This window comes from Triticum urartu, chromosome 4A (assembly GCF_056163025.1).
Source record: "Triticum urartu cultivar PI428250 chromosome 4A, HENAU_Tu73, whole genome shotgun sequence".
Taxonomy (NCBI): domain Eukaryota; kingdom Viridiplantae; phylum Streptophyta; class Magnoliopsida; order Poales; family Poaceae; genus Triticum; species Triticum urartu.
In genome coordinates this window covers 82,580,371-82,595,006 of record NC_141876.1, presented here as the reverse complement: position 1 = coordinate 82,595,006, position 14,636 = coordinate 82,580,371, and the positions used below count along the sequence as shown (strand labels likewise).

The 14,636-nt window shown below is 42.5% G+C and overlaps 1 protein-coding gene across 1 annotated transcript; it reads right to left on the bottom strand.

The window, feature by feature from the left end:
* Positions 1 to 294: 294 nt before the first annotated feature.
* On the bottom strand, positions 295 to 11,325 carry FANCM (DEAD/DEAH box RNA helicase family protein). The gene is made up of 21 exons (XM_048713839.2): positions 11,160 to 11,325; positions 10,471 to 11,080; positions 8,608 to 8,751; positions 8,414 to 8,496; positions 8,192 to 8,306; positions 7,651 to 7,742; positions 7,440 to 7,494; positions 7,232 to 7,353; positions 7,051 to 7,164; positions 6,740 to 6,933; positions 6,450 to 6,580; positions 5,696 to 5,756; positions 4,898 to 4,974; positions 4,722 to 4,771; positions 4,482 to 4,647; positions 4,280 to 4,401; positions 3,884 to 4,201; positions 2,724 to 3,798; positions 2,511 to 2,565; positions 2,181 to 2,345; positions 295 to 1,688 (listed from the first exon to the last, which is right to left on the bottom strand). The coding sequence occupies exons 1-21, from the start codon at positions 11,214 to 11,216 to the stop codon at positions 1,142 to 1,144; spliced, it is 4,353 nt and encodes a 1,450-aa protein (XP_048569796.2). The 5' UTR covers positions 11,217 to 11,325; the 3' UTR covers positions 295 to 1,141.
* Positions 11,326 to 14,636: the final 3,311 nt, after the last annotated feature.

Sequence of the window (14,636 nt, the reverse complement as noted above, 5' to 3'; positions counted from 1 at the left end):
TATGTTAAGTCTGTTCAATGACTTGTGAAAACATTGTTATTTTATCTTGCAATTTCTTCATAATAACTGTCTGTTGGTATAATACAATACCCACTTTTTTAACAAGGTGGTACAATATACTCCGTCCATTTCTAATTATAAGATGTTTTAGATATTGCAATATATACAAATTAAAATGAGTGAATATACACTAAAGTGCATAGACCTAAGAAAATAGAGAAAAGCTAAAATATCTTATATTTAGGAACGGAGAGAGTAATTCAAATTCAATCAATGTATTGAACAAAAACTAAGGAGAAATTAAAAAGATATCATAATTTGTGCACAGTTTGCAGTTTTACTCGGAGATTATAAGTTTGCTTTCTGCCCATCGGATCGCATTACACGCAATGAGTAGAAGAAAGAATGATTGCAATGTGCATAGATTGCACTAATTAATGCTACATCTTTCTCTTGAGAGCGAGATGTTCCGGAGAATGCGAGTCCAGATTTAATACCTGCGCCAGGCATCTCCGGGTTCACACTATCATATTGAAGCGAGCACACTATCTACTGACCAAATGAATTGACAGGTTTGGAATAATTTCCTTGCTTGGAGAAAGCAACTGGGCACCAATGGAGCAGCCACTCACACTATCAATCAACTCACCAAATGGGCAGTGTGCTGGTACGGCCTTGCAACCTAATTTCCATCCATGCAGGTCACTTGGTACAGCACAAGCTAACCCTTATTGCGTGATTATGCGTTCAAAAAACTGCTAATTTCCAACTGGTGCTTGTATTATATCAGACACTATTTACAGATAGGAGCTGCTGTTATACAAGGCGGTATAATTATGTACAAAGGGGTAAATAGCTGCCACCCATTTGTCTGACACCTTCCGGTCTTTTGGGCTATACTGATACATACCTCACAAAGCAGTCTTGCTAGCAACACGCCAGGGTCCATCTGGATATCTTGAGGCTGGCCTGTCATGTTCTGCAAAGGTTCAATCCTCTGGCGAAAAATGGTAAGTGGTAACAGACTGATAGGCAAAGGGCATTGCCATCGCACAGTTCTGAACCATGACCCCAGAGGATCAGGTGACACGGCAGACAACACATAAACATATTCTGAATGGCTATTCACCAACATGGGCTGTCAGATCCCAAGATCAAACGATGGAGGCGTGAAGCTGACATCAGATGCTCGCTTAGTTTCCGTTGGTTTTTGTGCTGATTGTGCTTTCTGGAGTCTACGTTGCTCGGCCGCTTGTGCTTCAATTGCATCAAAATCAAGGTTCTCAAAGAAAGCATCATCCCAGTATATGTCATTACCAACTTCAGTAGCAACATGTGAGGAAGGTGGTGCTGGTTCCAGCTCAAGGTTTATGACAGGGATTGAGGCGGCTTGCTCGAAGCTTAGTTTTCTCTTTCTGCTATCTGGTTTGGTGGTTGATTCGCAATTGACCACACTTGCTTCACCCTGTTCCTTTATCGAACTGGCTCTCTCCAGGGACATTTGCTGGTGACCTATAGGACTTGGGTCAGTGGTACCATATATTTGAGGAATCCCTTGTGGAGTCTCGATAGGATTGTGCAAGTTCCCTGATGAACAGCTTGCACTTCCAGCTCTGGAAACAGAATTATCAGAGACGTCTTGGTATCTCGAGGGCAGGACTACCGTTGACTGACTAAGTAGTGATCGCCTGCAAGAACATCAAATGTAATATGAATTCCACAGTTGCATATGCAACTTTTTTACAAGAACAAAAATATGAAGGCAGTTGTACAATTTTTATCCCAATATATCTGGGTCTCAGTTTTCGACATGATTGATGGCGAGAATTGGAACAGTTTTCAGATTTGCATGATATATCCCGTGTACAAACCTGAATGTAGATTGTGTGCACATAGTGTTCTAGGTATCTAAATTATGTAAGTACCTTTATCAAGCTAATCTGATACACATGTCTAATTGCATAGCCACTCACAGTTCTTAGAAAATACTGTAAATTAGAACTGTGATGTTCATTTTCAGCAATTAAACAACACGGCGAGTTGAACTGTAATCACAAGTGTCTAATAGTGATTCTTGGTGGCAGAAAGATTGACAGGAAACAGAATGGTCTCAAAACAAATAATTTAAGCAAGAAACACTAAACACCATTGCAAAGAGTAGTCTGGTCATCTTTTAATACCTGTAGAAAGCCATCATGTCGTTAGTGTTACTGTTTTCACCACCTTGTTCACTCTGAGTGAATTGGCCAGTAGGAGTTGTCTGATCGTCAATAAAGCTATCTTCATATTTATCTTCACTCCGATCATCATCCTCATCCGGTGAAATATCAGCATCTTCAGACACTCTAAAGTAATAATGTAAGGAAGTTATAATATAAAAAACAATATGCATACTATTACAGTAAACCAAGAAACCGATATACATTGAGAAGCAATTATTAGCAAATAGGTTTAGAATTAGTTTATTTGGCAGCATCAGAACATTCGATGAAAGGTTCCAGTGAGCTTACTCGACTTCCTCATCAATATATATATCCATACACCTCTTGGCTTTCCTTCTGTTTCCTAGATTAAGAATAAATGCAAAAGTACATCAAGGTACAATATTTTTTGTTAAGATTTGGGAGCTGTGAACAAGAGGTCAGTAAGTATGTACTGATAAATGATTGAGTTGGCAACAAGATTAAAGAGAGATAGTTACAAAGGAAGGTGGCTCAACTCACCAACATAATGCTCCATCTGATCACATTGTCCTCCTACAGATCCATTATATCTTTCATTCAAAGACAATGAGGATACTCGTTTGATCTTGTCACCGCATTTGCGGAGTCTTCTGTACTTCGGTAATTGCTGTACTGATCCTGATGTATTCCCTATTGACTTAGGCTGCCAATCATCAGACATACTATCAGACAGTAGATTTGCTGTGGGGGTATGAGCAGCAGGACTGCAGTAGATTTTTGCCTTTGAAGAACACATTGGCTCATCTGTTTCTGCTTGAGTCTGAACTAGGATATTCTCTCTTGACGAACCATGATGTTCCGTGACACCAGCAGGAAATTGACCTTCTCTCACAAAGCTTAGTGGCCCGTCACTACATTCTGGCCGATTGTGTTCAGCTCCCTGAATGTGTGACTTTGAAGAAATAACCTTTGCAACAAAATCAAGATCAGCAGCACTGTCTATTTCTAATTGCTCTACTGGAGACTCAGGCACAATTCCTTCTTCAATATAATGAGTTAATCTAGGACTAAGTTCCATGTCTTCCTGACCTGACAAAACTGGGCTTGCTAGTTTAGCATTGCATGGTGTGTCCCATTTTTCTATTGGACTTGTAACCGTTTTAGATGGAGTACTGGGGGAAAGTACGTGTGTGCCATCAGCTTGGTTACATTGCTCCGAATATTCAGGGAAATGAGGAGCTGAATTTAATGCATTGCCTGCAAAGATCAATTTACTTGAATAAGCGCTATCCGTTAATTGCCCACTGGCATCTGCTGTCAATTTTGAGGTAGTCTTGTTCTGGATTGTATGTTCCCAATTTACGTTCCTTGTATCCTTATGGAACTCAGATACCCTCGGTAAGGCAGGTACAAAAGTGATTGAAATGTAGCCTCTAACATCCACAGCTACATATTCCCCACTGAAGAATGAGTGGAGAGGATATTTGTTGACCAGTGAACTTGGCACACTAGCACTTTTACTCGATGACACTTCTCCAGAAGAAAAGTGATAACCATCCAACACCTGATCCTCAAAAGCTGCTACATCAGCGGGTTCTTGTAAAGGGCTTCCACACTGAATAAGTATTCAGAAACAATATTAGGACTTCTGTTTCATTTGTAATTTATAAGGAAAAAATCTCCGCAAATCTTCGATGTACCTTAGTTTTAGAGAAAGAAACATCTTGAAGTTGTTGCATAGTATCGATTAGCATATCTGTAGTTCGATAGGAATGAGGCACTCTATAGATATCACATGGAGAAACCTGGAAACTAGGGAACGCAACAAGTGATGGCTTCCAAGTATCTTCTTTGCCTGAACTGAAGTACTGAGCAATCAATAGGCCATCTTCCTCTGAAACTTTGTTCAAAATGTGTGGTGTGCCACTCACATCAACTTTTCTTTTCTTTGAGCAATGGACATACTTCTCTATTGATAATTTAACATATTTAACTTCTGGGCTATAGACATGTGGAACCTGTTAGAAGGGATAACATAATTAGCACCTCTAGAGTGAAGAAACAGTTTTACCTACAAACAGATCAAACAGAATTACCATCCTGGGACTAGAATGGTATTCAAAGGCGTTCCCTTTACGCAAAAGGTTCTTCATTGTCCGAGCACTTCCTTGTTTCTTCATGTACCCTTGCAGCTCTGGTCCTTCACAAGCCAAAACCAGTTTGTGCAGTTAAGGTAAAAACATCTCTTACAAAATGCAACTACTGGACGTGGTTATTTCAGTCATCAGAAAAGGATATCAACTCGTCCTTCGTGCTTCCGCCCAGTCCTTCCCATTCGTTGGATCATCCTTAATGGAGAGACATTGGCATCGAAACAAATCACAAGATCCACCTCCATAATATCTAGACCTTCCTCACCAATTGATGTTGCCACCAAAATATTGTATTCCCCAGCTCGAAATTTCTGCAACCATGCCATGGGTTATTTGGTGGGTGGGATGGGGGGTAGATCTTGAATGACCAGCCATTGTCTGATACCTGTAAAATAGCTTGTTGCATTTTCTGTGTCTGGCCCTTCAGTCGGTCACCTGCAAAACTCAAAAATGGTAAGATAAGCATGTAAATCCACCATATGGATTGATCTATCCAGTGTAATGCACCATTTTATATATAAAGTAACTATATCTACTTAGCCTACTGTCATGCACTCATACCTGTAGAGCTTTGACCGATGAACTGTGCAGGTCTGAAAAGTCCGCCACCACTGTCTCTTAATGAACCGAGAATCTCACTGCATTTGGAAGCAATCAAAGACACATTCAATCCACGTGATAATTGGATCAACAATCATAAAACATCAGAAGTCCAGTGCAGAAATTGTTTCTGATACCCAGCCAAGACATACAGTAGCAAATAAATCCAACAAAAACTGTGGTGCCTCTTGCTTACTGTAATTTATATGACTAGATTGGCCAAAAAAACATATCAGCTTGGTGGGGTTTAGTTACAACACACACATGCGAGCAGACAGAAAAAAAAACACCACACAAAAAAGAACAACAAATAACTGTGCACGGAACAATTAATGTGTAATACAAAATGCTACTCCCTCCGTTCCTAAATATAAGTCTTTTTAGAGATTCCACTACAAACTACATACGGATGTATATAGACATATTTTAGAGTGTAGATTCACTCATTTTTCTCCGTATGTAGTCCATGGTGGAATCTCTAAAAAGACTTATATTTAGGAACGGAGGGAGTACATAATAGGCACAGTAAGTATTGTGAGGTGTGATTCTTACATGGCACTTCCCCAAATTTCTGAAAAATAGAATGGTGACAAATGTATTTAAAAAATACACACATGCGCGCGCACACACCAAATAATTACAATAACACCACGCACACAAAAAGGAGTGCACAGGTAAATTTTTCAATCTAGAACAAAGGATCTGCAGAGGGCTATATATATAATAGCCACAAGGACCATCATGAGGTATTGTTCTTACTTGACACTTTCCCGGAAATTTGAAAAGATAATCACCCGTGAGTCCTTGGAATCATTTTTGTCTGCATAGGATAACCGGTACCAAAGTGATCATAGCAAACTTAGTAAAATTTGCTCTGGATTAGTTAATGAAGGTAATCAATTGAAGGCAATTAAAACAGAAGATTCTTCGAATACATCACATCTGAGTAGTGATACAACACAATCATACGCATCGACTCAAAGCAAACAAGTCACGCTTGCTATCACATGTTTGATAAGTGATAACATGCAGTAATTGATAAGCCAAGTTTCACAAACATGGCTCTCCTATGCTACAAAGAGTTGCCATTCTTACAACTTACAAGAAAATATAGCAGCATCATTTCCATAGGCATAATGCTTGTACTTCCTCCGTCCGGGTTAATAAGCCACCTCGAATTTTGAGTCTAACTTTGACCCAAAATTTGACTAAAGAAATTACGAGTTAATGCCACAAAAGTATGTCACTGAAAACTTCTTTGAAATATGAATCAGACATACGTTTTTTGGCATATAACTCCTATTTTTTAGTAAAATTCTGGTCAAATTTAGGCTCGAATTTCGAGGGGGGCTAATAAACCTGAACGGAGGAAGTACAAGCATAAGATTACAGATTGGGCTACTAGAGAATGGCTAACATTCTTATAATGGACAGTCCGCATTATTCATCTACTGATCATCGAAACCAACTCAACAAAACATGCACCCCATTACGAAAATCAAGAGTTGCTTACGGAAGTGATCGACCAACACTTCTGCCAATTTCTGCACCTTTGGACTGGGTAAGCCTTCAGATGAGATCTTCTGCATCATATTCATTGCATCCCGAAAGGTTTGATTCTTTGAAGCAAAATTCCAAGAGTGCCTTCAATAAACAAGAGCAATTATAAATGTGAACTATTACATATAATTGATTCTTCCATCCCCAAGAGAATATTGCTCAAGAAATTCGTTAGTGGCATAATTATGAATTACTCTTTGCATACAGTTCAAATCATGTAGCAGGAATGTGTGTAGGCAATACCCTTCTTTCAACTTGGCTTTAATTGACTCATGCGCTGGCTTGATTCCATGGCTCCAAAGCATTTTACTCACATGACAAAGTGACACGAGAGCTGCAAAAGATTTATGAATTTCCTTTTTCTTTTCCAGAGGAATATTTGGTGGAGGTGCTTGGCTGAATTTCGTCCTTAAAATAAGCAACTGATGTGGGCTCCACTGGCAACAGTAGGTAACCAATTAATAATGCATAAAAGTAACAAATTATAAGTGAGTGTTGGGCAGTAAATAATCATAATCATGATAATTGATGTATACATAGAATCACAAACATACATTTGCAGCATCCCTGTTATCAATCACCCCAGCAGCACGTAACTGAACAACATGTGTATTTATAAGATCCAAAATCATAGCATTGACTTGAGTTGTGTCACTGCCAACAGGAACCTACATTGAAGCAAGTAAATTTCATGGAACATAAAAACACTATACCGCCCATTTACCAAGTTCATACCTTTAAGAGTTCAACTGTACGTGTGTTAACATATCGTTTGACTTCAAGATCACTTTCATCACGATGAATCAACTCTGAGATGCATAAATTGTTGATGACAGCTTGGATAGTTGGCTGTTTTGCTGAATGAAAAGCCCACGATAAGATTTACAAAATAGAAAGTGTCTTCATCTGTGCAGAAGTACTTCTATGTGATGTATGGACTCACATCCTGGTGTAGCAGTCAAAGCTAAAATTCTTAGCGGCACACCAGCTGCCACCAACTGTCAGCATAGCAAAAATTAAAATTTGAATAAGCAGAAGCAGAAAGCACTCATACAACTAGTTGACTGATATCATCAATCAAATGGGCTTGATAGTGGAGGAAAGTATGACGGTAACAATTTAAGATGATGAAATGTTTGGAGATAAAAACATGCCTGGCGAACAGCAACACAGTAAGCATGATTTCCCGAAGCTCTATGAGCTTCATCTATCACCAAGCAAACAAGTTGTTTCACCATGCATATACCTGTTAAAAGCAAACTTCATAATGTCAGCTCAGCGAAGAACTGAAGCAATAACGACAGAGCAGTCAGTGTGGACAAGAAAAGTATGAAGCATGGACTTGACAAATCACTAAAAAACCTACTATGGTAATATAGTACTGTGGTAGTCAGACCAAACATAAAATTGGGGCAATCAACAAAATTATCTGTATATGTGCTATGAGATGCTTCCCTGTGTGGATATCTGTATATGATAATTACGCAGAAAGTGTATTATGTGCCTGAATCCATTTGGATGGAGAATCTAATGTGACTGTTTTTTATGTCTCGTTATTATACAAAAGAAAATGTGGTTGCTTTCAGAGGTACATATTTGGTTATCATTCGAAAATCTGCATAAACAGATGACAACATATGGGGAAAAACTTACAGAAGATCAATATATAATACTAGAAACATTGAGGAAAATCACCAGATTGTATGTCATTCTCAAGAATCTGTGGAGTGACAAAGAACACTCGTTTAGACTTCCACAAGCTTGATCTCGTTGAAGGGCTTAGATTCCCTTTCATATCAATCGCCCACTCCTGAAGACAGGTAAAACTCATTAATCTCCAGCACCGGCAGAGAAAATGCGTCAATCTTTATCCGACACCAGGCAAGCATGAATATCAAAAAATATAAACTTTAATACCTGTGGTATACCCACTGTATTGTGGCATGCCTCAATTTGCTGAGTGACAAGAGGACGCGAAGGGGCTGTGAATACTATTTTACCTGAGCTATTCAATGCATCAGTAACAGCAACCTGTCAGAAAGTTCCTTCTGCAAAAGTTCACGAAATACAACACACGAGATGCAGTGTCCAGTTAGGTACCAAAATATTACCTTCAGGAAACCATCTAAAATAGTTATACATCACCACGGCTGCGATAAAAGTTTTGCCAAGTCCAGTTGGCAGGGCTACTAGTGTATTTGTAAACAAAGCCTTTTGGACAATATATCGTTGGTACTCTCGGACTTCCACATTAGCTGCATCATGTGAACGAAAGCCAAATGAATCACAAAGATCATATTATAACTGTTCATAAAGCAGACATGTTCATAGGCTCATAGCAGAACTGAGCCATACAAAAAATGGAATCTTTGACATGAGTATCAGACAATGTTCAGGAAGGGACAAGGTAGCTTTCTGCCTTGAGTGCAGCCAACATCCAGAGCAGCAGCCAAGCACACACGACCTTGAAGAGCAGCCAACTGGAAGAGAGGAAAGTGAAAAAGGAAGATGAGACTTAGGCGGTTAGGCCCAACTGTGGCCAGGCATGCTGGTTTGTGGGGATGGGGTACCATAAACTATCTGCACAAAGAAGTGATCACCTCCACCGCGACACATCCCCCTCCTTTCCCACTTCCTTCCTTCTCCACTTCAACAATATCCTTTGTCACCTCGGCAGGAAGGATGTGTGGAAACAGACACCAACTGCCCTTCCACCAGTGGCTATTATTTTCCCCTTGATTCCAACGCCATATTACTCACTGCTTCTGGCCAGTGAGAATTCAACAAGCAGCAGTCTGCTCATCTCACTGCTTAATGCCTATTGGGAAACAACTCTGAAACCCAGTACCCAGCTCACCAATTAGGCCCAAATCACAGCTTAAGGCATCCACCAAGCAACTAGGCTGATTTTTATAACACTGGTTTCAAAGGCCATTTTCTGACTTACTCAATGGAATTATTTCACTATTTTTATATCTAACAGGAGTTCACACGTGGAGCTAAGTGGATACTACTACACGTTCAAGAATGTGCGATAAGGACTAGGGATAAATAACAAAAGGTCTAGATGAACAAGTAAATATTCTGCACATCAGCAATTCACAATTCAAGCACAACCTTTTACAATGCATATCTAATCATGTTTATACTAGAATAATGCTATGAATCTATGATCATACAACAACAAAAAATGTTGCGCTTGCAAGGAAATTAAAGGTATGCCCCTTATATTCCAGCAGCATAAAGCAATTGAATCAGGCAACTGAACTATATTACAAACTAACAAAAGTAAAAGGTTCACGCCTTATTCGCAAGCTGCATAAGCAAAGCAACAGAATCAACCAACCAAGCGATTTTGATATCTATCTACACTTATTTATGCTTATCTGGCTCTCAATCTCAAAACCACTACCACACCAATGTTGCTTCAGATTTTGCCTGCGTCTAGGGCTGTCAAGAATATCATAATCATAATGCACATAATTCTTGATTTAAAATGATTAGCTGGACCTTAAGACAAAAGGTATTTTACTTATGAACTCTAGGAACAACTCATCTCATTTCATACAATTCACACAGGAATCATCTTGGTGCCGAATCAAAACTTAACGAAATATACTTTCATACTATATGTTTTTTATGTTGGAGATATTAGCATATATTTTTATAGACTTGGTCAAACTTTAAGAAGTTTAACTTAGGACAAAGCTAGAACTTCAACTAATTTGGAACAGGGAAGTATTAGATAATACGTACAGCCTAATGGTCTTTCAACAGTCACCAAAACGATTTATTTTTATTTTTATTGAGGAATCAAAACGAAAAATTTAGGTGCATTGATAAGCATATCATCCAGAATGTATTTCAGAGAAAAGCTGACATGCCCATTCGCTATGCTACGCAAGAATATAACCACAGCAAAATCAAAACATAAGTCAGTGACGAAAAGTTCAGTGAGAAATCTGGGCACTAACTCGGATAGATCCACGTCTGCACTGCCTCGTGGTCGAGCGCCACGGTGCAGGACCCCTCCGCAACCACCTCCTCGCTCCCCCTACGCAAGCACCCCTCATCGCCACGGACAGCAAAGTGCGCCCCGCCACCACCAGGTGGCACCGCTGCCGCCACAGGAACCCCAGGTACAGGGGGCGGCCTCTCCTTCGCAGCCTGCCTCCTGGTGAACGCGTCGACGAAGCGGTCGAGCGCCGCAGTGCGGGGCCGCTCCACGACCTTCTCCTCACTCGCCTTCCGCGAGCACCCCTCATCGCCACGGTCCACAAAGTGCGCCCCGCCGCCACCAGGCGGCACTGCTACCTCCACAGGAACCGACGGCGCAGGGAGCGGCCTATCCTTCGCCGCCTGCCTCCTGGTGAATGAGTCCACGAAGCGGTCGAGCGTCGACTGCCGCGCGACTCCCGTGGACAGCCCGTGGAAGGAGGGCGCCGCGGCCGAGGGAGCGAGGCCCGACGACGGGGCGGCCGAGGGCGGGGGCGGCGGAGCTGAGGTCGACACGGCGGTCGTGGAGGCTGAGGCAAGGGCGCATGCGCTGTCGATCTCCCGCACGGCCGCATCCCAATCGAAGCCCTGGGGTTAGGGTTTGGAAAAGGGGGCGTCAGCACATACAACGCGAGAAGGGGGAGCAAGGGTAGAGCGGCGCGCTTACGTCGTCGTCTTCGTCGACGGCGATGGCAGGATGGTAGAGCGGTGGGGGCGCCGCCATCGGGCAGCTCCGCTTGGCGCTTCGAGAAGGTTCGCGAAGGTTGGGGATTGGGAATTTTTTTGGGAGGGAAAGGGTGGGGTTTGGGCGGGGAAATGATGGTTTTCGGAGAGGAAGAAGAGAGAGAGAGAGAGAGAGAGAGAGATTATGGGCCAGATCAATTGTGAAACAAGCTGTCTAGAGGATGAGCCATAGCCTGGCCTAGATATTGCTGCTAGGATATAGTTCGTCATTTTCCCACCGCTCAAAAAAAAAGTTCGTCATTTTCCCGTTAATAAAAAAATGTCATTTTCCCTAAGAAAAAAATATATAGTTCGTGGTCTCCTACATTGTTTCATCCTGCTTAGATGATTTTATTGGTTTCGTACTGGCCCATGACTCTTTTTTTTTGCATCGAATGGAGACTTTATTCAACGAACTATCATCCGGTTACAATCTGTCCGTAGGCTGCTAAGCCAACTATCTGTTCCCTCCAGCGTACAAGCACGTTGTGCACAAAGGTGTGCCGGAAAATTCAGGTCCCTACCAACATGATGAACCGAAAAAGAAGAAAACGAAGGTATAATATTCTCCAATTCTTGTAAGATAGGCGCCGCAATGGAGCGTGTATCTTGGCACGACTTTCAAAGGTTAACGAGATCGAGGCAATCGACCTCCATGATCACATGTGAGTATCCTCGTAGTTAGGGAAAATCACCCCTTCTCTCGGCAGCAGCTCGGCCACAAAAGGATCAAAGACTCCCGGCAGTGGTTTACTCCATGCACCAAGAAACGCTAGGTGAGACCGAGCCACGCCTCCTGCTCCCCCCCCCCCGACAAAGCATCAGCAAGAATAGAGCCATCTGTGTTGATGGTGATCCATCCCACCTCCGGAGGTTTCCAGCCTTGGCCCCCGTGCGCCTGAAGTCGCGAAGGGATATCAAGGATGGCAAGGTTTTCATGCACTCCTTTGATCGCCTGAACCGGATCATAGCCATCTTCATTGTGTGTCCATCGGTTCCGTGATGACCAAATAGCGTGCATAATTGTGATATGCATCTTGTGTCCACAGAGAACATTGGGTCAAGCATAATGTCGTGAGACCAAGTTTCTGGGTGCAGCCGTGGAAGTTGAAGATCAAATCTAGCCCTTGCTGTAATCCAGAATTTTTTTGCATGAGTACATGAAATGAGAGCATGCATCAAGTCCTCCTCCATCGCCTGACATATGTCACATATGCGCGGGGGTTTAATGTGTTTATATTTGAGGGTATTGGCATCTGGCAGGATGCCACGGAGCACCCGCCACCAGAACACCCTTACCTTCGGAATGATAGGCAGTTTCCAAAGTGCGGACCACAACTGCTATTTGTTGTTGAAGTTTCGGCAATCGTCCCTTCCTCTAGAGCGCTTAGCTCGTTGCGAGTCACGAGAGATCGATACACAGACTTTACAGTGTAGTTTCCAGACTTTTCGAATGCCCACGCAAGGCTATCTTCCCCCCCCCCCAGATGTATTCGATGGTATGTTCAGTATGGCTTCAGCATCTGGCGGAAGAAAGTTCTCACGAACTAGATCAATGTTCCAGCACCCTGTGTATTCATCAATTAAGTGTGAGACGTGGGTTAGAGGTGCAGTACCTAAATGCCCCATAGGTTTCAGGGTGGCTGTGTTGGGAATCCACTGGTCATTCCATGTGGACATGCTTGAGCCGTGCCCTATTCGGTAGATCAAATCCGCGGCCAGAACCTGCCTGCCCGCTATGATCGCCTTCCAGGTGGGCGAAGATCGTGCAGGTGTTGTAGCCTATAGCATGTAGAAAATGTGTGTTTGGATAGTACTTGCCTTTCAACACTCTTGCATAAAAGGGAGTTGGGATGGGTCAGTAGGCGCCAACCTTGTTTGCCGAGTAGTGCAAGATTGAACATAGGAAGATCCCTAAAGCCCATCCCGCCTTTAACTTTCGGTGTTGTTAGCTTCTCCCAGGAGAGCCAATGCAAAGATCGCTTATCCAGAGAGCTGCTCCACCAGTTTTTTGCCATGCACGAAGATATGCCCTTGCAGACTTTTTTCGTCAATTGAAAGCAGCTCATGCTATATGTGGGGATTGCCTGTGCGTCTGACTTCAATAACACCTCACGGTCGGCACATGCCAGATTCCTCTCTGACCAGCCTCGAATCTTGCTTCTGATCCGTTCAGTAATGTTACTGAATGTTCCAGTAGTGATCCTTCCAATGGCGGTAGGCAGGCCCAAGTAGCGCTCTAAGAACGCCTCTACTTATATCCCGAGGATAGTTTTCAGCACCTCTCGGAGGTCTTGGCCTGTGCTAGGACTGAAGAAGACCGAACTCTTCTCCCGGTTTACTGCCTGCCCGGAGCAGTCAGCGTAAATCCGAAGAATATCATTGAGTTTTTCTACACTTTGGGTTTTGGCACTAAGAAAGATGAGACTATCATCAGCAAATAGTAAGTGGTTGACCCATGGTGCATGAATACTCACCCGGATACCTCTGTCAATAGATGCACCCCCATAATTGTTCAGTAGCAATGTGAGGCCTTGTGCACAAATGAGGAAGAGATATGGTGAGATCGGACATCCCTGTCACATCCCTCTGGTAGGACTGAAAAAGGAAGGAGTTCCCCATTGACGTTGATAGTGAATCATACCGAGGACACACACTTCATAACGAACCTGATAAAGCGATCGCCAAAGCCAAGCTTCAATAACATCGCCCCCAAGTAGTGTCATTCCACCCTATCGTACGCTTTGAGCATATCAAGTTTTACAGTGCAACAAGCATTCTTGCTTTTCTTCCACCTTCAGATAGCATGGATGGTCTCATACGCCACAAGTACGTTATCTGTAATCAGACGACCCATTACAAAGGCACTTTGTTCCTCTCCAATGACCTCGTCAAGAATCAAACGAAACCGGTTTGCTGCTGTTTTCACCGCGATCTTGTACAAAATCAGACATAGAGCAATCAGCGTGTACTGTGAAGTTTTCTGCGGGTTTCTTACCTTGGGAATCAAAGTGAGTGTTGTGCCATTCAGTCCCAGAGGCAGTTCACCACCATTGAGAAATCCCAGCACTGCCATAGCAGCATCTTCACCAACAACGTCCCAATGTCATTGTGATGTCATTGGTAGAAACCTGTCGTGAATCCGTCAACGCCCAGGGCTTTAGACGGAGCCATCTCAAATAATGCATGTTTCACTTCCTCCGCCGTAAACTCTTTCTATAAGCTCTCGTTCATGGCGTCTGAAACACGAGGTTGCACAACATCTAGCAGCTCATTCATCGGTATATACCTTGGGATTGGTATAAAGCTTGATAAAAACTAGCAATCTCTTGCTTAACTTCCACTGGATCAGTACATGTTTGTCCATCAGATCACTCCAGTGAAGCAATCTTGTTTATTCTCTTCCGTTGGGCGGCCTGGA